Source organism: Canis lupus, chromosome 2 (assembly GCF_003254725.2).
Source record: "Canis lupus dingo isolate Sandy chromosome 2, ASM325472v2, whole genome shotgun sequence".
NCBI lineage: Eukaryota > Metazoa > Chordata > Mammalia > Carnivora > Canidae > Canis > Canis lupus.
This window is the reverse complement of record NC_064244.1, coordinates 67,739,465-67,763,276: the sequence shown is the minus strand read 5'-3', so window position 1 is coordinate 67,763,276 and position 23,812 is coordinate 67,739,465. Positions and strand designations below refer to the sequence as shown.

Genomic DNA, 23,812 nt, shown 5'->3' with positions numbered 1-23,812 from the left:
TCACATCTATTTAAAACAAAAGTGTAGATTTAAAGGCCCAGAATAAATCCCAGACCTACCATTATCTTTTACAAACTAGTTCAAGTTCTCTGGTTCATTTCTATTTCATAAAGGTGTTTATCAACATTACTGATTCAAACAAACTACAGTCAATCCATAGTTCATTTTCTCATTCATGCCATCTGTCAAAACAAACTGATTTCTCATCTGCCCACTGGAGAACATACAATACAGGAAAAAGAAGTCATATTCAGCCTAGTTTCAGAAGTTAAAATTTTGTTTTTATAAACACAGGGTTATATTTTATACATGTTTATACTTATCCCCACAGTGATTTCCACCCAGGGGACCTTAAAGTCCTTTAGAAATGGGAATGCAAGCAAATTATTACCACGCCATTCTATTAAAATACATTTTTAAAAAACATAATGCTTGGCTATTTGGTTTTTGTGTTTTCACCAAAATGGAGGTGAGAGAACTTTATGGATCAGATATGAGACAACTGCCTTACCAACAGGACATTTATTTTCTTTGCATGAACTGCCTTCCCTACTGACCAATGCATAAAGACTACAGAACTAACAGGAACATAACTTTGTACCAGTATCATCATCTTTTTTTTTTTTTTTTTGAAAGATCTTATTTATCTGAAAGAGTAAGAGAGGGAGCATGCGCATGCATACACAGGCAGGGGGAGTAGCAGGCAGAAGGAGCAGGAAGCAGCAGGCCCCTTGCTGAGCAGGGAACCTGACTTGGAGCTCAATTCCAAGACCTTGGGGGATCATGAACTTGAGCCAAAGGCATATGTTTAACTGACTGAGCCACCCAGGCACCCTCAGTATCTTATTATTTTCTTCCTTTTTTTTTTTTAAGATTTTATTTATTCATAAGAGACGGGGGTGGGGCAGAGACACAGGCAGAGGGAGAAGGAGAAGCCAGTCTCCATGCAGGGAGCCCAATGTGGGACTCGATCCCGGGTCCCCAGAATCACGCCCTGTGCCCAAGGCAGGCGCCAAACTGCTGAGCCACCTAGGGATCCCCACTTTTGCGGTTTACACAACTATTTAGGGAAGAAGGTAGAAAATTTTACCTCATCTGAGGCTGTTTCCAATAAATAAAACAGTGTATTTAGGGGCCAAGGAGGAATTTAAAATTCCAATCACATTATGTTCAAACTGAAAACAAAAGAAAGCTAATCACACAAAAGCTACTTAGAAACTTACCACAAAGTGTCAGAAACTATGTTGATTCTCTGAAGCAAGATGCCTTTCCCTCTCCTAAACCTTTTTTCCAGACTTTGTCCCCTATAGGTTATTCACAAAACACTAAGTAACTAATTAGTACTTGCAAAGTGAGAGAGAATACAGCTGACCCTCAAACAACACAGGTTTGAACTGTACGGGTCCACTTACATGCAGATTTTTTCCAATAAACACAGTATAGTACTATAAATGGATTTTCTCTTATTTTTTCTTAATAAAATTTCTCTAGCTAACTTTATTATAAGAATATAGTACATAGGGCAGTCCAGGTGGTTCAGTGGTTTAGCACCACCTTCAGTCCGGGGCGGGATCCTGGGGTCCCGGGATCGAGTCCCACATTGGGCTCCCTGCATGGAGCCTGCTTCTCCCTCTGCCTGTGTCTCTGCCTCTCTCTCTCTCATGAAAAAATAAATAAAAATTAAAAAGTTTTTTTTTTTTTAAAGAATATAGTACATAATATATGCAACATACAAAATATATGCTAGTGGCCTGTTTATGTTATTGGTAAGCCTCTGGTCAATAGTAGGCTATTAGTAAAGCTTTTGTTAAGTAAAAAGTTACATGTGGATTTTTTACTATGTGAGGGTTGGTGTCCCTACCCCTGCATTCAAGGGTTAACTATATTTCCATGTAAGTTAAGAACTTCTGATGAAAATTATTTTCAGGACAGTCTGGGTGGCTCAGCATTTTAGCGCCACCTTCAGCCCAGGGCCTGATCCTGGAGACCCAGGATCGAGTCCCACGTTGGGCTCCCTGCATGGAGTCTGCTTCTCCCTCTGCCTATGTCTCTGCCTCTGTGTGTGTGTGTGTGTGTGTGTGTCTCATGAATAAATAAATGAAATCTTTAAAAAAAATTATTTTCAGTTAGATTGAAACCAGTAGCCTATGGGCAGCCCGGGGGGCTCAGCAGTTTAGCGCCGCCTTCGGCCCAGGGCGTGATCCTGGAGACCCGGGATCAAGTCCCACGTCAGGAGCCTGCTTCTCCCTCTGCCTGTGTCTATGCCCCCTCTCTCTGTGTGTGTCTCTCATGAATAAATAAATAAAACCTTAAAAAAAAAAAAAGTAGCCTAGAAACAAAAACTAAATATTGCAATTAATTTCCTAGAGAAAACAAAATGCAAATTTCCATTTTCTTGAAGTAAATGTATATTCAATTTTGCTTTTCATTTGTTGAAAATACTCTGCATATATAGACTTTAAGGGGACAAATGAATAAAACTGCAAATCCAAAAATTTTTAAAGATTGCTGTCAACACTGTATCTCCTATAAACTTAAAAACCATACTAAGTGCCCAGTTTTAAAAATAGCTAAGTTTAAAAGGTACTAGTTGTTTGTAGTGAAAAATTAAAACACTACACACTCACTAGAACGTGGATTCCTTCTTTTTCAACTGGAGCTTTATCATATGTAGCATCACAAACTCGAACCAAAGTTGTCACTCCATACTTCTTAAGTTCCTTTAAAGAAGAACAAACATAAGGGAACATACTTTTAGAACCTGCAACCAAAACTTTAAAAATGTACTATTATAAATTGAAGCAATGAGATATCATTCTTGGACAAAGATCAAAATCATTCTCATTGTGGCAATATATCAAATGGACACTCAGGCTCTTAGGGGAAGCACCAACACAATCACCTTTCTAAAGGTAACAGGTCACAAAAACTATAAAAGCACATATACATTTTGACCTAGAAATGCTACTTCTGAGAATTTACACTAACAAAGTAATTAAAGACATATATAAAGATTCAGGTACCAGTGTGCTCAGCATGGGCTTTTTAGAATGGTAAAATGATGGAAACATTAATGGTCCAAAAACAGGAGAACTGTTAAAGTATGTGACAGCTATAAAAATAATACTAAAAAGGTTGGGGGAAGATTTTTTAAAACATAGTGTGATCCTATCTATGTGTATATAAGTAAATATACACATATATGCAGAGAAAAACATCTAGAAGTTAGGTACTAAGAGTTAAGTATTTTTAAACTGTCTTTTGCTTATATGTATCTTCTGATTTTCACATAGTAAAAATACTTATTGTTTTTGCTTTTTTAATTTAAAGAAACAAAAGCAGGGAGCCTGGCTATCTCAGTCAGTGGAGCATACGATCCTTGATCTTGGGGTTGTTGAATTCAAGCCCCTTGTTGGGTGTAGAGATTACTTAAAATCTTTTTAAAAAATTAATTAAATTAAATTAAATTAAATTAAATTAAATTAAATTAAAAAAACAAAAGTAATATTGAAAGTAAGATTAAAAAGTGATATCATAGAGTACCTGGGTGACTCAGTCAGTTAAGTGTCTACCTTCAGCTCAGGTCACGACCCCAGGGTCCTGGGATTGAGCCCCAAGTAGAGTTCCCTACACAGCTGGGAGACTGCTTCTCCCTCTCCCTACCTCCCTGCTGGTGTTCTCTCCCTCTCTCTCTCAAATAAATAATTTTTTTAAAAAGTGGTATCATATTACAAAGCCAATAAACAAACACACAAAAAAAGCCAATAAACATACAATTACAGCCAGAGCCTTGCTCCTTTAAAAATTTTCCTATAGTAAGGCCTAATCCAGTGACTATCTATCTTCGATGGGCCACCAACATCTTTTTATAGTTGTAGGACAGTGGCCTCTGCCACTTTTGGAGTCTACAACCAAGGAATCCACAGGCTGAAAATAGGATCACATAATTCAACCAGGCTTAAAGGTGACTGAACAACCCTAAGGGCACACAGGCCTGCAATCAACTTGTACACTGTGTACACAAAGTTAAGCAGCTCTGGGAATTAGAAGTATAAATGAGCAGGAATAGTTATATCCTACAAGAGGTGTTGATTAGTCATTTGGTTATCTAAAGAGTAAAGTCATTTTAATTGCTAAAGGACTTTTTCACAAAAAGGCCTTCGAAAACAGACCTGGGATAGTTGTTATTACATGGAGTCATTTTTAAACATTTCAAAATATAAAACAAATCCTATTAAAATGAACTCCATAGTTGCCATTCCCTGAAAGGTTATAGTAGAAATTTTTATAGTATTTGTGTCCTCCAGCAATTCAAAATCTCTTCTGAACTCAGTTTTGCCATCTGTAAAATGAGACGGGTAGATTTAGAATCCCTGGGAGTTCATCCAGCTCTCTAAGTCTAGTCCATAAATATAGCAGAGAAAATGAAGGGTAGGACATAAAAATGTTACCTGTAACACCTTTCCTCCCTGAAGGTTCTGACCCTTGTATATGATGGTTACTATTGCTAAACAGTTCTGGAGTAGGTTTTTATCAAAAGTGGCCAGAATATTTGAGGCAGACATGGGTTTTTGAGTCAGAGACCATTCTACCATATGCTATAACCTTTAGGGAAATTACTAAATTGCCCTGAACCTCAGTTTCCTAATCTGTAGGAGGGACAAAATAACAGTACCCATACCTCATAGGGCTATTTTGAGTAGTAAATGATATAATACATAAAACTGCGTACTGTAATGTTGGGTACATACTAAATGTTCAATAAATGTTAATTATTTTTATTTTTAAAAATATGGGGCAGCCCTGGTGGCGCAGCGGTTTAGTGCCACCTGCAGCCCAGGATGTGATCCTGGAGACCCGGGATCGAGTCACACATCAGGCTCCTTGCATGGAGCCTGCTTCTCCCTCTGCCTGTGTCTCTGCCTCTTCTCTCTCTCTCTATCTGTGTGTGTGTCTCTCATGAATAAATAAATAAAATCTTTAAAATAAATAAATAAATAAAAATATGAACTATGTTGAAAGGATATTAAAAAAAAAAAAAGACTACATAATCTCTAAAGTCTCCCAAAATCCCACAAATGTTCTTTTAAATATCTGTTGTAACTAATTCACCTCAATTCAAAGATTGGTAGGATGACCATCCATATCCTAATCACAGAAATAAATGGCTTTGTGATAAGAGATTTCTTTATAATGGTGTTCATTTATAACTCTATAAATTAATCAAAAAGTAAAAAAATAAATTAATCAAAAAGTAGACCATACTACAATCTTACCTCTGTGAACTTGTTGAGGGTAGCATTGGTAGGGTTGTGAGTTATCAGAAAACGCATATTCTCATAGGAGATCTCCACAGGGGCTGGACGGTTCATTATGGCAAATAAAAAGTGTGAGCGTGCGTGTGTGGGTGTGATGGGGAAAATGAAAAAAAAAATCAAATCTTGAAATGTTTCACAGCAGAAAACATTAAAAAGACCACTAAAATGCCTAATATCGATCAGTGTTTTTCTCTATTCAACTTGTTTATTCTTTAAGAAGCTTCTCTCTTCAAGGTAAGCAGAAGTATTTAGAATCCACTTGAATCCAAATTCAACTTGGGCCTCAATGTCTGCAGATGGATACCTTCGGACTCCAAAAAAATCCAACTACATTCAAAATTTAAGTAGCCTTTACTACATTTAGGCACTAGTGAGACAAGTTAAAAGTGTAGGTTGCTTTCCACTTTTGTTTACTTGATGCTTAATTTTACTGGAGTCATTAAAAGAAATATGCTTGCAATAATAAAAAAAAAAAAAAGCCAACTATTTCTGAGGCCAGTCTCGGTGTCCAGAGTCTTCAAGGCAATGTTAATTATGGCACATAGAACCCCCAAGCTCACTTGTCAGCGAAAACGCTGTGCTGAGCCTGGCAGAAGTCTGCCCTCACGCTCAGAATCGCCATAAATGTGCAACGTATATTCCAACGAAAAACCTAGAGGAGAAAAGCATAAATAAAATGAACTGGAGGTTGACAGCATAGTGAACATCATGCTCAAAGTCAAGAATATGTACTCTATGAGTCCAAAGACATTAAAGGTCACCAATTCTAATTAATTCAAATTATTGTCATCTATGAAGACTAGGATAAAAATGTAGATCAAGAGTTTTAAAAGTCAGAAATTCAAAAGTCTTTCTTTTTTCAAAAGGGAGTTCAAAAAAATTTGTGTTAATAAGATTTGTAACTCAAGTCATTTTTAAATGACCTTATTATTTTTAAATATAGTTATTGAAAGATCCTTAAAGAAACCTTCCCTCCATAGATTCTTCATAAAGTTCATAATGATCTTATTCTTCTGCTTTGATGATTAAGTCCTTCACATATACACTTTGATTAAAATAAGATATATTTGTAAATCGATGAAGGATATTTACCAAAATTTCACTTTGAGGATTTAATTCTTTCTATCCAAAGGATATGTACCGGCCCCCAATTATAACACTAGTCCATAAAGTATTTTTCAAAAAAATTAACTTATTTTCCTCACAACTCTTGAGTAGTTGTTACCACCTACAAGGAATGAGGAAAGAGGATCAGAAAGTGAACTTTCTTCATGATTTATCTAAGGCGAATGTCTTCTGTTAGTCCAATGTTTTTTCCAATGTACCATAATGCCTGTTGCCTCAATTAATGCATAAATACCATCATTTCAAGTCCAATTTACCTTTTCTCTCTCTCAATCTCTCTCTCTCTCTCTCTCTCTCTTATTTATTTATTTATTTTTTTTTTTTGAAAGACTGTGAGGGGGTTTGGTAGGGTGAGAGAGAGAGAGAGACTCTTTAAGCAGGGTCCATGCTCAGCACAGAGCTCAATGCAGGGCTTGATCTCATGGTCCCAATATCATGACCTGACCCAAAATCAAGAGTTGGGACGTTCAACTGCCTGAACCATCCAGGCACCCCTAGTCCAGGTGACCTTTTAACTATTTCTCACAACACATCACTACCTCAAGAGTACAAAAGCTTATCTAAAGGTCATTGATTCACACAGCATTCTTCTGCCCATACCAAAAACAAGGTGAGAAAGTGATAGAATTTTTAATATAATTTTGGGCCTGTTGCACTGAAACACAGCAATCTTTATAGTTAGCTCAGAGTATCAACAAAATCATCGTCTTTATAGTTAGCTAATCAGAGCATCAACATAATCATAAAATCCTCTGGGGGGGGGGATCCCTGGGTGGCGCAGCGGTTTGGCGCCTGCCTTTGGCCCAGGGCGCGATCCTGGAGACCCGGGATCGAATCCCACATCAGGCTCCTGGTGCATGGAGCCTGCTTCTCCCTCTGCCTATGTCTCTGCCTCTCTCTCTCTCTCTGTGACTATCATAAATAAATAAAAATTAAAAAAAAAAAATCCTCTGGGGGCACCTGGCTGGCTCAGTTGATAGAACAAGTGACTCTTGATCTCAGGGTCAAGTTCAAGCCCCATGTTGGGTGCAGCAATTACTTACATACATACATACATACATACATCCTCAGAAATAAATAGCTCTGGAAATAGGGACAGGGTCTAAGTTCTTTCACTTGCCTTTTCTCTAATCCACCAATAAATGCTTATTTAGTAGTCTCTGAAAAGAGGACTGACCAGATAGAAAAAGACATGAAAGAGGGCCATAGAACCATTTTCAGGAAGAAACTAAAATACATTTAAGAAAGAACCAAGGCCTACAAACTTTCAAGCCTACTCTATTCACAAGTCTTTTGTAATATTCTTATGGCATTATGTAAGTTACATGCTTGTGACTATATTACCATGGACAAAAGCACAAAACTAAAACATTCCTAAAATATGAAAGATATGTAAGAAATTCAAAATGGCAATCTAACCTCAGCAGAGGTTATATACTACAGTAAAATCATGAAACTTCTAATATTCAAACTAAGAAAAAAATATGTACCACCACTTTCCTAACTGTAATCCCCAAACACAGGCACCTTAGATCACACATTTCATAGGGTATTCCTTGTGCAGTCAAGGAATTTTAAAGCTAGGAGAAGGGCATCTGGGCAGTTAAATCAGTTAAGTATCTGCCTTTGACTCAGGTCATGATCTCAGGGTCCTGGGATCAAGTCCCACAGCATGCTGCCTGCTCAGCTAATAGCCTGCAGCTCCCTCTGCCTGCAGCTCCCTCTGCTTGTGCATGCGCGCGCTCTCTCTCTCTCTCTCTCTGTCAAATGAATAAAATCTTTTAAAAAAATAAATAAAAATAAAGCCAGAAGAAGCTTAGAGAGCAACAACAACTCCAATCTTTAAAATACAAACAAACAAACAAAAAACCCAAGATGATGTTTGGGAGCAAGAGAGGTTAAAATGAATTAACTAAGACCACATGACTAATTAGTAGCAGACCAAAGACAAGAACCCAGGTCTCCTAACTATTCATTTTTCCTTCAATTTTGATTATGGCGGTATCCACATATTTTTCAAGTCATAATCTTCTTCATGTAACTATAACTTTTCTGCAAATATTTGCTTGGATGTTGATCTACAACTCTGTGACCTTAAATAAGGGGAGAAAAGATTATTAAAGTAACCATTCAAGAACAATGCTCTGCATGCAGTGAAAAGCAAAACACAAGGAAATTCTAACCTGTTTGAATCCCTTTGGTTAAATGATGTTATCATGCTAATATGTGTGTCAGCTGAGTAAAGGCACTGAAAGACCTGCTTTGTAGTGATGGCCAGGCTTGAAAGGTTACATCTCTAGCATTAAGTTTTCTACCTAGTCTCCAATGTTTGTCTGCTCAGCAAAGAGAACAAGTTTTATGCCATCTTACTCCTCCAACCTCATTTTGGAAGGACCACTTCCAAAGATAAGGATTCATTATTAGATTTTCAATTCTTAACACACACTGAGATCCCCGGCAAAGGAATTTCCATCAAACGAAACAGTATGTTCTATCAATGTTAACAGATACATGATAAAAACAAGCTTCTGTTCCTTCTCCCACCCCCAAGAGTTCAACTATGCATCAACAGTTAAATGCTCTTGCACCTGTCAATTCAGATAAACTAATGTTAATTCCTGTAACAGACATAAGAATACAAAGCAGTCTGTAAAAAAAAATCATTAACAGTCTACCACAGCCGGAAAGTACTCAAAAGTTATAGCCTTGTATTTTAGCATAAACTCAGCACCTGTACATCTTACAGGAAAACTTTCTTCTAAACCTGTCTCTCTGACATTAAGTGATTTTACCTTTATAGAACCTTTTCTTTTTTTAAGATTTTATTTATTTATTCATGAGAGACAGAGAGAGGAAGAGAGAGAGGCAGAGACATAGGCAGAGGGAGAAGCAGGCTCCCCATGGAAAGCCTGATGTGGGACTCAATTCCCAGACCCAGGATCACGCCCTGAGCCAAAGGCAGACATTGAACCGCTGAGCCACCCAGGCATCCCTATAGAACCTTTTAAATGTTGAATTTGGGACATTCCCATTTCCTATGCAACATTTCCATTTTTAACCAAAGAAGGTGACTTCACTGCAGTATTAGAAGAAATGGTTTGTAACAGAGAAATCCTTTTAAATCAAGAAGGGAGGGAAAAGAGAAAGAGCAAGAGGAATGAAGAAAGAGGCTGGAAGAACAAGCAAGCAGAGGCCAACCAAGCTAAGATAGTGTACTACCAGTAAGACTAAGGAACACAACAGAGGCTACTTAAAAACTTTGAAGAGGTTTATGTTAGAGTTTAAATGTCCTGTGTTGATACTCTAGTGCTAACATCTAAACTCGATGAGAATCAAAAAACTCAAATGCATGAATACAACAACAACAATCACTTAATCATTACATATTCTTAAAATGGAAAACTATGCTGATGTTAAAAAAGAATAAAACCGATCTATATGAAATATGGAAAGCTGAGACACTGATAACTGAAAAGAGCACATGACAGTATGAACAGTACATATTGAAATATTTGAGAGTGCTACATTAGCTTTCAAACCCATCAACAATCTGGAAAGTTACAAAGAGGTAACTGGTTGTCGGGGTGAAGGTGACAGGAGCTGAAGGCCAGAAGCATGATTTACTTTATCATAGTACATACCTTTTGAAATGTTTTGTTTTTCCCATGTACATGCACTACCTCTTTTTTTTTTTTAATTCTAGGGTGATAAAGAACCCTACGATGATTTACAATTTAACCATGTTCTCAAAAGTGCTATAACCATAGGCTTATAAAGAGCCTTAAGAGAGCTCTGTCCCAGGCAGGCCCGTACCTACACAATTCCAGACAATTTTGTTCTTTGTTAAAGAAATTAAATTACTGAGTAAAATTCAGGTTCTTTTCTGGGATTTCCAATTCTAAATCAAACATATATATAGAGAACTTGAGGGCAAACCAAACATAAGCATCCTTTTAAAAATCCTGTCAATCCTGCTTCTCTCTCTGCCTGTGTCTCTGCCTCTCTTTCGCTCTCTCAATGAATGAATGAATGAATGAATAAATAAGTAAATAAATAAATCTTAAAAAAATAAATAAATAAAAGGTCAGCCCCGGTGGCGTGGCGGTTTAGCGCTGCCTGCAGCCCGGGGTGTGATCCTGGAGACCAGGGATTGAGTCCCACGTCCGGCTCCCTGCGTGGAGCCTGCTTCTCTTTCTGCCTGCTTCTCTCTCTGCCTGTTTCTCTCTCTGCCTGTGTCTTTGCCTCTCTTTCGCTCTCTCTGAATAAATAAATAAATCTTTAAAAAAAATAAATAAAAATCCTGTCAATCCACTCACATTGTTTTCTCTTTTTTTTTTTAATTTTTATTTATTTATGATAGTCACACAGAGAGAGAGAGAGAGAGAGAGAGAGGCAGAGACACAGGCAGAGGGAGAAGCAGGCTCCATGCACCGGAAGCCCGACGTGGGATTTGATCCCGGGACTCCAGGATCGCGCCCTGGGCCAAAGGCAGGCGCCAAACCGCTGCACCACCCAGGGATCCTTCTTTTTCTTTTTTTAAGATTTTATGTACTCATTCATGAGAGACACAGAGAGAGAGAGAGGCAGAGACACAGGCAGAGGGAGAAGCAGGCTCCATGCAAGGAGCCCAACGTGGGACTCGATCCTGGGACTCCAGAATCACGTCCTGGGCCAAAGGCAGGCGCCCAACCGCTGAGCCACCCAGGGATCCCCCCACATCACGTTTTCCACTGAGAAATCCTCTATTGAAGTAAATGATATAACTCTCTAATTTGATGGTTATGCCAGAATTCATCAAATTAAAACAATACATTATAATATAAATGTACAATAAAGAAGTCTAGATCTAAGAAAAAAATATAAAGGCAAAGTTCTGGAAAAACAAGGAAGCATACATTTACTGTTACTTTTCTTACCAGAAATTCTACAGGAAGTCATGCAAATTTAAGTCAGCTTGGTTTGTACAAACAGGCAACATGAAAGCATTATAGTGCAAAAAAGCTAAAACCTTTATACAGTGCATATAGGCTAAAACCTTGCAACAATTTCTTCCTAAAACAAATTCATCTCACTTCAGCAAGGACCCTGCACCTCTCTTAAGTATGAATAATCTGTCTATAGTTAAAAATTAATTCTTAGGGACACCTGTGTGGTTCAGCAGTTGAGTGCCTGCCTTCAGCCCAGGGTGTGATCCTGGAGTCCCAGGATCGAGTCCCACATCAGGCTCTTTCCATGGAGCCTGCCTCTCTCTCTGTGTATCTCTCATGAATAAATAAATAAAATCTTTTAAAAAAATTAATTCTTATGAAGAGTTAAGACATCTTCCTTACAATTTGGCTAATTAACAATTTATTAATAAATTTAACAATTAATAATTCAAGTATTTATTAGACACATACTATGTGTCATAGTACTTTTTAAAAAGATTTTGTTTATCTGACAGAGAGAAAGTACAAGCAAGGGGAGCAGCAGGCAGAGGGAAAGCGCAATGCAGCGCTCCATCCCAGGTCCTAGGATCGTGACCTGAGCCAAAGGCACTCAACCAACTGAGCCACCCAGGTGCCCTGTGTTAGAGTTTAAAAGTGCAAGAGTAGTAAACAAAAATTCTTATCAGAGTGGATCTTTTACTTTAGAAGGCAGAAAAAGGCAAAATATGCCACTGTTATGGACAAAAATGCAAAGCAGGGGAAACTACAGTGCCAGAACGCAGAGGGCTTCCCATTTTAAATAAGGCTATCAGGTAAGGCCTCACTGAAAAAAGTGACATTTTATCCAAGACCTGGGGGTGTGAGCCAAACATATTTGAGGGAGCATTCTAGGCAAAGGGATTAGCTGTTGCAAAGGTTATGAGGTGGGGCCATGCTTGGAGTGTTCTAGGAACAGCAAGGGGGCCAGTGCTACCGGAGCAAAAGGGAATGGAATGAATAGGGTGTCAAAGAAATAAGAGAGCCTTACAGGACAATGTAAGTATTTGGACTTTATTACAAGAAAAATGAGACAGTTTCAATCAAGAGTGACAATTTATGTTTAAAAAGACCGCTTTCACTGCTATGTGGAGACAGATTATACAAGTAGGAAGAGTAGAAGCAGGGAGATCTGGTAAGAGGCATTGCCATAATCCAAGAGAAATAGCATGGACCACAGTAGCAGCAGTAGACAGCGTAAGAACACATTAGTTTCAAGATACACTTTAGGAAAAAAAAAAAAAAAAAAAGATACACTTTAGGATCCCTGGGTGGCGCAGCGGTTTGGCGCCTGCCTTTGGCCCAGGGCGAGATCCTGGAGACCCGAGATCGAATCCCCCACGTCGGGCTCCCGGTGTATGGAGCCTGCTTCTCCCTCTGCCTATGTCTCTGCCTCTCTCTCTCTCTGTGTGTGTGACTATCATAAATAAATTAAAAAAAAAAAAAAAAAAGATACACTTTAAGGTAGATCTGTCCACAAACTGGATGTGAGGTCTATGAAAAAAGAGCTAAGGCCCTGAGTAACAGCAAGAACTAACAGAAACCTAACTTAATATTCTGAGACTATTCAAACAACAAACCATAAAATCATCACAATTATAAAGGAAGAAAAGTAGAGAAATTCATCCATAAAGTACTACTGTATCTACTGCATTCTGACCATTTGGGAAAAAAAGGTATCTTAAGAACTTGTTCATTAAATAGAACTTAACTTTGCTAATTAGTTTTCTAGTTAACTGGTCTCAAACTGAAATCATACTCCTCTTTGATAAATCTACTCCCATCTCATCAGAACCTTATGGAAATAATAGTTCTACTTTCTCTGCTACTTATCTTTGTTCATCCCTCTATGTTGCATTTATCAAACTAAAATTGTATACAATTCAAATTAATGTTAGTTGCCATCCCCTACTATACAGACCCGGGGAGCTGATAAGGAAAAGAGGTATCATTAAATTCTACACAAATTGGAATCCAAAATATCTGTAAACAAGCTAAAAATAGCTTCTTTACTGCTAAAAAAAAAAAGTTTCATAGTTACTCTCTTGGTTATTCCCACTTTTCCACTTCCTCATTTAAGGAGGGAACTTGAGAATCAAGTTCCAGTACAGAAATCAATAATCACTTATGTAAAAAGAAATTATGACCTTGATGGTGGGAAAATATCTTAACATTTCAGAACCAGCATGAGATACATGGCCTGCCACTCAGAAAGGAAAGGAAAGCAATTAACCAACAATCGCACCTGCTTCTGAGAACAGTAACCGTTATTTACTGAAGTCTTGTGGGCCCTGTTCCCACTCACACGAAAAGGGAGTGGTTTTCAAATTTGTATGTACCCTAGTGATTAGAAGTACTTGTCATTTTCTAGAAATTCCTACCCTCTACAAATAACTCTGAGACAAAAATTATATTAAATATTTTCATGCCATACTCGAAAATATTTAGTTTTCAATTCTGTACTGTTCTTCTAAAGATTAGCAAATTCTCCAGCTGAATTCATTGTCCGAAAATGTTTTTCCTTCTATAAATAAAATTTAAATGGAGGTAACAGGACTATAGCCAATTTTCACTTTTTCTAAAAAATTATTTGAATACCCGTAATAATATTAAAAATCCTACCAGCAGAATTCTAATATTGGGTATTATTGATTTCAGTGAATCTTTTACAAATTAAGCTAAAAAGCTCTATTAAATTGATTCTATTCATTCACACTTTTCACTTCCAGGCAAAGGTATCATGGCTATCCTCTTCGCGGACTTTATGCTTAAAGATTTTAGTTTATGTGCACTTTAAGATTCCCAAGCTTCTTTATTATAAAGTTTAAGCATATTATTTTTCTAAATAACTGTGGTAATCTCCCTTATACAATAAAAAGTAACTCAAATTCAGCAGCATTCCCATATAATTAAATTCTAATATTTGTTTTCTTCTTTTCTTACATCCTTCTTTTAACCTCAAAAGACTAAGTAATTTTCCTGGAGAACAATTTAAGTCTTAACCATTTTAATTTAGTTTCCAACATTAATATACATTAACCCAGAAACAGTGAATTGATTATTTCACTAATAAAGAAATGTATTTGAGATTCTGAACTCCAATTGTAAAAAAGCAAATTCAGTAGTGAAAATCAAGAAAGAAAGGAAGGAAGGAAGGAAGGAAGGAAGGAAGGAAGGAAGGAAGGGAGGGAGGGAGGGAGGGGGAGGGAAGGGAGGGAGGGAGGGAGGGAGGGAGGAAGAGAAAGAAAGAAAGAAGAAAGAACGAAGAAAAGAAAGAAAACGAAAGAAAGAAAGAAAGAGAGAGAGAGGAGAGAGAGAGGAGAAGAAAAGAAAGAGAGAGAGAGAGAGCAAGAAAGAAAGAAAAAAAGAAAGAAAGAAAGAACGCCAGAAAGAAAAGGGGAGGGGGGAGAAAATCCAAAGGGACACCTGGATTCATCCTGTCAACACCACTTGAATATTTTCTGAGCTATATCAGGACAGTTAGAATGACTGTAACAGCTGTGAGTTCCTGAGGTTGCAAAATAGATACTTGGGAAAAGGTTATTTGAATCACCTTTCAAAATAACCTACAGCACAGGAGCAGCATGCAAAGTAAGAACTTCCAGGCTATTGTTAGCATTATTTAAAATACAAGTTTTAGAGCTGAGCAGTTTATGGGTCAGCTTAACTCTTTCATTTCCCCATTTTGTCAAATGCATTGAGCATTATTTAAAGGTCTTATTCAAATATTCACCACCAATAAGAAGAGAAGGAAGCTCACTATGTACAGGATACAGAATAAAAACATTCCAAATTACATCTTGTCAGCATAAATTCTTTTGTTTGAGCCCCTGAAATTTTTCTGCTGTTAGGGCAGTTTGGTCCAAGTTTCCCCTAAAACCAGTTAAGTTACACTTCACTTCCTCTCCTAAACTTGCTTTTTATAAATCACATTGTACTTCACAGCCATCTCTCTATGTACTGAGAATAATACAAGATAAACAGAACCCAAATCATTCTATTTGGAGCTTCTGATGGCTTCTTAAAATATACTTTCTTCCCACTAATTGTCCAATAATGGCTTGATGTTTATTTTCATAAAACACAACATTTGCAAGCTTTAAAAAACATACAGTGAAAGCAGTTGTTTCACATTAAAACACGAAAGTAAAAATGGTGGAATACTTCTATAATGCCATGTCAAGGGATTATTATTCTTTGCTCACCAGCTTAGTTCAACATGGATCCACCTTCCTTCTCTTCCCACTTAACGCAAAATTTAATCTCCTGTTCTCTTCCTCCAAATGCTTACTGAGACAGCGGACAATATACCACCTCTGAATAATACTAAAATGCAGCATATCCAATCTTACAACATGCATTTGTGGAGCTCTTTGTGCATACCATACAAACACTATCGAGGATTAAGATACTAGAAGAATCCAGGTGGATGAAAAACATTTTATAAAGGACATTAAAATTTCATATTAATGCTATATACTTTGAAGACCCAAAGTATGAATAGAATGGAGAAGGATTAATTAAGACTTCAGAGGAAAGGTAAAACTTTTATGACAAGATTGTACAATCAGTGAAGGGCCATGGTAACATGATTGAGAAAGGACTCTTTGGTTAGGTTAAGTCTAGGAGGCTTTGACCATGCTGAGAATTTCAAACCAATTCAAATGCAATAAAAGCTCTTAGGAATTTAAAAGTATGAGCAGCAGTAGGCAACTCTTTGCTCAATGAGAAGAAACAAACAGGCCACGTTTGTGCGCATCTTATGATCTACTGAGTAGCTTCATAATTAACAAGCTTCACAAAAATAGACAACTTACTAATTCCTATGGCATAGGTGAATTATTTTTCCTACTAAACATATAGGAGTTTAAATTCTACTTGCTGATAACCTCCAACTAAAGATCTCAGTTCATCAGAGAAACAATTTAGGTTATAGTCTATGACTTAAAATTTGAAGTGACTTTCATCGAGAAAGATCTAAATTATTTGAATAATTTAAACCAATCACCAAAAGGAAACTTGTTTGTAACTACACGTGTGGAATGAAGAATAATGTCACTATAGTCTATTGTTTCTCCATCATATCCTTCTCAATTTGCTGACAAATCCTACCGATGACTCATATCCTTCTGCACTAACCAGTCACTCTGTTCCCTCATGATAGGCTTTTCACTAATAATGGAAAGTAGAAAACACATCAATTTGTTTTCCTACTAAAAACAGTAAATATCAACATATGTATATAAATCCAATTTATGGATACTGTGATGATACAATCTAGTGAATGTCTCCTGTAAAAGACTGAAAAAAAAAAAAAAAACCTTATGCTCAAATATCAACTAAAACTAAAGGACTACAAGAAAGCAGACTGATTGTGAATTTGAATTCTTGTCAAACGATACATTAGTTAAGAGCCAACATTTTTGACCACTGCAGAAATAAAAACACAAAGCAATTTATCTGATCTGCTAAAGCAAATATATCATGTGTGCATTTTATGCCAAAAGAATTAACATTTTCTGAGAAGAATGAAATTTCAACCCAAAAATACTATGAAAGGAATTAAATTTCTCTAAAGGTAAAGACCATTCTTATCGTCAAAATATTTTTTCAAAACAGGCTCAACTAGCAAAGAAAGGGTTGTAGAAAAGCTTAAACTTCTCTGCAGTTTCAAAAGGCAATGTTGTGCAATGTAAATATACATTCAAATGATGAGATTTAGTTTCTAGGCCACTTAAAATGGAGTGGACGCTGTGTTACAGAACCTATGGGTATAAGAAATCAGTGCAGGAAAACAAAAAACATTTGTATTAAAATCACATAAAAACTGTCGGTATAATCTGTCAACTCCTCATAGTCTTTTTTCTAGGAAAGTTTTGTTTTGTTTTTGTTTTTTTAAGATTTTCTTTATTCATGAGAGACACACAGAGAGAGAGAGAGAGAGAGAGGCAGAGACACAGGCGGAGGGAGAAGCAGGCTCCATGCAGGGAGCTTGATCCCGGGTCTCCAGGATCACGACCTGAGGCAAAGGCAGAAGCTCAACCACTGAGCCACCCAGGCACCCCCAGGAAAGATTTTGTACCCTGTCAGTCTATGTTGATTGAACAGACAGTTCGGGGGGGGGGGGAAGGGTCATTTTCTCACCTGGGTCCTGGTAACTCCACAGGGTAACTGTGGAAAGTGGACAGAGCCTGCAATGCTGTGTAGCTTCTTTCTTAGAAGTGCTAGAGTAGTGATAGTTTCTGGTTTAGCTTAGACCTCTACAAGTCCAAGGAGCAAAAAACAAAACATATAATATCTACTTGAGCTCTACACCAAGCAATCCTATAGGGCTGCAAGTCCCAAGAGAGTGGCCAGGAAGTCAAGGAAGCTAGAGAATGTGGTTCAGTCAATAAAACAAAAGATAACCAGAGAAAGCTACAGACACTTCTATACATATACTAACCCTAAAGATGAAAATGGATAAAAGGCTTTTCTAACATTCCAGATTAACAGGCTCAAATCACCATTTCCCAAAAAAGTTGTAATTGCTGGTATCCACTGTTCACTAACAAACCCAAGGTACAAAATTATGTGAATTGTAGTATTACAGACTCTCACTTTATAAATTTAGAGAATAATCATCATTTCTATATAACCCAACTAGTATCTCAAGAAACATCTCAAAGCAGCAACATACCCTCACAAAAAAGGATCCAAGTAACTTTAGCATTGTTTTAAAAAAAAAACTAAAAACTAAATTTCAAACAAAAAAGGCCAACTTTAGAATATCCACTTAATTCCTATATAATGACCAGAGTTAACTAAAAAATGAAGTTTAGCAAGAGATTTAAAAGTACCTTAAGCCTCAAGGGGAAACTTTTTTCATCTACTGCCATCTATTTACTGATATTTTTAACTTAGATTTCAAAATCTGGAATTCAACAATTGATTCTATAAATCAATCTCCTTATCTGTACAAATGAAAGTGCCACTTATTCAAAGGATTATTATGAACTTCATTAAGTAAAATGATTTATGATTCAGCATAATAAAATTCTCAAGAAGGGAATGTTGAAACCTGAAACATCGTGTTGGACTTCACAAGGGTCCTAAGACCTCAAGATCTCTACTACGGCCCTACTCAATAAACATAACTAAGTCTACCGTGTTAAAATTACGGATCTTGATTTCCAGTTGCTCAGTTTTTAAAAATCCCCAACCTCTCTAAGTAATATAGCTGATTACATAGCATTTGAAGAAATTGAGCTAACTTGGGTTTCACTCTCACTTAAGTTTTACTCTTCCAAGAGCAACAGCTAAAAATTTATGTACTGTTCTTCTGCATCTTATTTGTAAGATGCAGTAAGAGGCTTCACTGATTACTAATCCCACATTCCAACAAAAAGGAACAGTACAAACCCTGTTAAATAAACCTCTACTAAATTTAAACTCTATGTGTCAAAAATCATAGTTCTATAACTACTGCATACAAAAATGCCACCTTTAAAAGACAAAATGTTAAATAAATAGAATAGAGTTAAATCTTAAAAATATTTTATCTTGTTTCACACAAATGTCTTTTCAAGGAAATATAAATATGCGATTTCCAAACTTTTTAAGAAAGTTATATGCAAAAGCATTCAAACGTTTACTCTTCCCTAGTGCCACCAAAGTTCAATGATGTTGTAAATGGTTTCTGCTTATAAATTTAGTTAGTTCAAATTAAATATTACTTGACTGACTCATGGAGGGAGTGGTTTGACTTTTGCTGTTCTGAGTCAGAATAGACCCAGTTCAGCAATTCTAAACAATTTTTCATTTGTATAGGTGTCCTAAATGCTAGCTTTTTCCAGTTACCAAATATAACAAACTGTTGCCTTAGTAAAAAAGGTCTTAGTGGTAATATTTTGAATCTGTAGTTCAATTTATAATTAACAAAGTACTTCCACATATATTTTCTTATTTGATCTTCACAATCTCCTGAGTTAAATATCTCATACAGCTGAACAGAAAGACTTTCACATAGGAGTGACAACTTCTAGTTGACTCTTAGCGCCAATAAATGCCCCAATAAATACACTCTTTCTCTCCCCCAAAATAAAAAACATAAAAGGCTGCTGGGTTTCTTTAATCAGACTTTCCTCTCCCAGACATATCCCAGGTGCCTCATAAAAACTATGTCTCAAAGCACACACCCTGGGGCCCCAAGAGTTTCAAGGCAGAATCTCCACCCACATAAAAGCCTAGCTTAGGCCCCAAAGAGCCTCAAGTCAGCATCTCCTAAATGATCCCCTTGCCTTCAGCCATCTAGTCTTCTGCATTAAATTCAACACTTCTCATCTGTACAAGCTGCTAGGTCACTGTGTGGTTGAGAAACCTCAAAGTGAGACAACCTATTGAGAGGGTGGTAATGGTGTAGTGGAAAAACCAAGGATTTAGGAGTCAGAAAGACCTGGGTTTTTAATCCAGCTCCAATTCTTATTATCTTGTGTCCTAGGACAAGTTACTTAACTTCTTCTTTGAGTCTTTAGATCTCTTCATCTCATCACTGTAAATCATCGAGGGCTCATCACTGTATGGCAAGTGCCTAGCCTATAGAAACCACTCAGTATGTGCCAAATAAATGCAACCATCTTTATAGTAACTGAGAATTAAGTGAGAGTGTGTAAAAATACCTGGTACACAGTAGACCCTTAATACTAATTAATCCAATCTCCCACTAAATATTAGTTAACAATACTATTTACTATTTCTGAAAGCACAAAGCATGCTAGTGATGAAAAAAAAGGACACTCTAGAAAAACAATTTCTGACTCCTAATTATACACTGATGTTCTGGCCTATAATTCTATTAGGTCTACTATTAAAAGGACTACCATACTCTTTGCTTATCCTATTGAAAGACTTCCAACTTCTGAGAAACTTCTCATCATTAAAGTGTAAAATCGGTATCAAGGTACTCTTATCAACAACCCCTACTTCCACAACACAAGAATCTGGCAAAAGTCTGTAACAATGTCCATTTACTATCCAATATGAAACAATTTTTAAAATGTCAAGATTAGAATATGGGCAAACAACTTCTCACCATCTTCACCAGCACAATGGCACGCTGGCAAGTGATTCTGAAGCCTTAAAAATGTGTCATTCTGTAGCCTTCATTTCCTTTTGCACACTGAACAAGGCATAACTTCACTCACTTCCTGTCTGAAATTACTCTGTAATACAGAGCATGGCAGCAAATAACTACCATATTCTAACCCAGCAGCAGTTGTAGTTTAGTAATTCCAAACAGACAAGCATGCCTACAGTAGTGGTGCTACAACTGTTAAGACACTTTATATGCTTCTTGACAAACTCCAGGGAATAATAAACTAGCCTCTGGTTGTTCTTCGTCATCAGTGCTACATTATTTTTTTTTTTTTCTTAAAAGATTTCTCCAGAAGAGTAGAAAAGAGCCAAAAACCTAATAAAAATTCTTCCCATTTATGCAACGATAAAATACCTTTCGCCTGAAAAACTAGCAGCACTTTACAAAACAGCCTATGCTTCTGAACACTCGGAAGGCGAAAGCCTAGGACCCTGGGCAATACTACGCAAGACTGTTTTAGTTAGCTCTCAGAGCGCCAGACTAGGATAGGATGGCCACCATGTCCTTGACAAATTCAGAAATTTATATCGATGTCACAAAGCATTTGCCCCTCCACACACACACACACACACACACACACACACACCAAAAAAGAAGGACTTTTCTTTTAAAAATCCCAGAGCCAGAGGACGATTCCCATACCGTTTTCTCACTGTGGAACCCAAGAACTGAGGGCCAGGAGCAGGGTTCACCATCGCCACACACGGCGCCCACGACCTCTGAGAGCCTCCAGGGCGCCCGCTCACACACTGGACAATCCCAGGCACACCCTTCCACGCTCCCTCAGCTGCCATTCATCCTCTCCCCGGCCTCCCTCCTCACACCGCACTCAGGTTCCCCACACACACTCCCCCGCTCTACCCCATACACTCGCCGCCCTCCCTCTCCCACCTCCTCCCTCTCCCCCTCGACCCCTCGCGCCCCCGCGCACTGCCCCCCACGCCCCCTGTCCTCCACACGCACTGCCCCCGGACACGGCCCCCAAGTCGCTCAGCCACACTCCCCGCCCCGACTCCGTCTTCCCTCAGCGCACACGCACACCCAGCCCTCTCCCCAACTCACACCGTCCCCCCTCACGCACGCACATTCCCTCCCGACACTCCACATTCTTCCACACGCACCGTCCCCCCTTCCTCACCCACCCTCGCTCTCCACGCTTCCCGGCCGCACTCCCCCCGCCCCCGGCCCGGCCCGGCCCTCCTTCCGGGGACGTGTCTCGGGCCTGCACTAATGGCTGCGGCGCCTCCCGCCCTCCCCTTCCCCGAGGCCCCGGGAGCCGGAGCGGGGGCCGCCCGGGAGGAGCGCACTCACGCTGGCGAGCTGGGGACTGGGCATTGAAGTCCGGCGGCGGCGGGAGCGAGGAGGCGCCTCTCTCCTCAGTCACCTCGGCGGCGGCGGCGGCGGCGGTAGCGGTGGCGGCGGCGGCGACGACTCCCCCCCAGCCTCGGCGCGCGACACCCGGCCTGGCCCGGCGGCGGCGGCGGCGCGTGTCCACGAGTCCGTCTTGCTGCTGCTGCTGCGGCCGCCGCTGCGTCTCCTGCTACCGCCGCTGGCCCCGCTGCCGCCGCTGCCCTGTGGCGTCGCCTCGCGCCGTGCCCGGCCGCCGCTGCCGCTCCAGCCGCTACCGGACGGACGACGGTTACAGCCCGGCCGATCGCGCCGCCGCCACCACCGCTGCGCGCGCAGCCGGAACCAGCTCCCGCCACCGCCCCTCAGGGGGCGCTGCGGGGCGCGGCGCGCACGCCCACTGGCCCGCCCCCCGCGCCCGCTGACTGGCTGGCCGGCCGGCTCGCGGCGCGGTTGGGCCCGCCCACCTGCCCCGCGGGGCTGTGACCCACTGCCCTCGGCGCCTCCCCCGCTCCTCCTCGTGGTTCGTTCCTCTCCGCACTCCCGGCTGCGGAAGGCGCGTCCATGTGACCGGGGAGGGGGGGCCGGTACGTGGCCAGGGGAGTCGTTCGCCCACGCCGCGGCCTCCGCATCCGCACCTGGGCAGAGGCGAGACCCGGCGGCCGCGCTGTGACCTGCAAAGTCGAGGGGCTTTTTCCCGCATCCCGAGCCGGGAGGCCTGGGGCCAGACCCTGATGGGATGGGGCGGCCACCCAGCCCTTTGCTCGGGGATTTCCAACTCTGAAGTGACAACCGGGGCAGCTCGGTTCTTGGCTGCCCTTCTTCGAGGCCCCAAATAAATAGCGTGCGTGTCTGCAGTTCTGCAGTTGCGAAGATGTTTCTGCGCCTCTCCTTGTCCCATCCCCGCGCGACACATACACATACACACACACACACTCACATACACACACCCCAAAGAACCCTTCCTGACAGACCAGAATTCAAACTTCCGGAACGTAGCATCTTGGGCAAGTTATTTCCTCTCTCTGAGTGCTCTCAACTATTAATGGAAATAGCTATTAGCTACCTCCTGGGGCTCTTTTCACGTTTCAATGATATAATGTATGAACAATTCCTGATTAAGAGGAAATCCTGAATTTAAAGATTTCCAACCTAATGTCCTCTTTAACGACAGAGATTAGCCTAGAGATTCCAATATTCTCTCTTACTCTTGGAAGGTGACCAGAAATTCTTAAATTCTTTGTCAGACCACGAGTTCTAAGTTTTGGTTTGGAAAATGTGGTCACCGGTGAGTTAGGAGGCTGGTCTGGGCCACTGCTGGAGGGCAGCCAGACTAAGAGGTACTGGAGACTGGCTTGGGAGGATGAGGGGGAGGCTCATCCATGAGAGTTGGGGTACCAGGGCTCTGTCTTCCCTATCCATCCTAGGAAGTCATACCTGCCCAGAACTGGCATCTACCTAGAAGAGCCCCCTGCCCCTTGGGCTGCATCCTTCCCCCCACCAGACCACACACATGTTTATCTGGCCCTGTGGGGAGAAGCAATGGTCAGTAGACATCATTAGGCCATCCCCACAAGGTAGACCTGAGGCATTGCTCCTGGCCAGAAGGCTTCTATTAAAGCTTAACAGTAAAAAGAAAGGTCTTATGACTCAGCCACATCAAGCCACAGAACAGAACCCAAGATGTTCACCACCAGCAGGTGGCCCAGGAGAGGGTATTCCAGGGCAAGGCTGGCTGGCTGGCAGGACTGTGTGGGAGTTGAGAGGCCCTGAAAGGAGGGGCTGCAGATCAGAATCAAGGCCCTTGGATGAGGAGCACAGGCTCAGCTGCCCCTTGCATTCTGCCTGCCTCCAGCAGGCAGCATTTTCCACTTCCTGGAAGCACAGATTTGAAACAGAGAACTACTTCCTCCAGAAAACTTTTG

The 23,812-nt window shown here is 40.0% G+C and overlaps 1 protein-coding gene across 3 annotated transcripts in view; it reads right to left on the bottom strand.

The window, feature by feature from the left end:
• Positions 1 to 21,991, bottom strand: part of PTP4A2 (protein tyrosine phosphatase 4A2) — a 31,322-nt gene extending 9,331 nt beyond the window's left edge. The window contains exons 1-4 of one of the 3 annotated variants that reach the window (XM_035713182.2): positions 21,852 to 21,989; positions 6,411 to 6,546; positions 5,277 to 5,970; positions 2,628 to 2,720 (exon numbers count right to left, since the gene is read on the bottom strand). In XM_035713182.2, the coding sequence (XP_035569075.1) occupies positions 2,628 to 2,720; positions 5,277 to 5,372 (189 nt within the window). In that variant the 5' untranslated portion in view covers positions 5,373 to 5,970; positions 6,411 to 6,546; positions 21,852 to 21,989. Of the gene's footprint in view, positions 1 to 2,627; positions 2,721 to 5,276; positions 5,971 to 6,410; positions 6,547 to 17,551; positions 18,105 to 21,851 lie in introns of those variants that run through there. The other 2 variants (XM_025447275.3, XM_035713183.2) reach the window with 2 other exon arrangements.
• Positions 21,992 to 23,812: the final 1,821 nt, after the last annotated feature.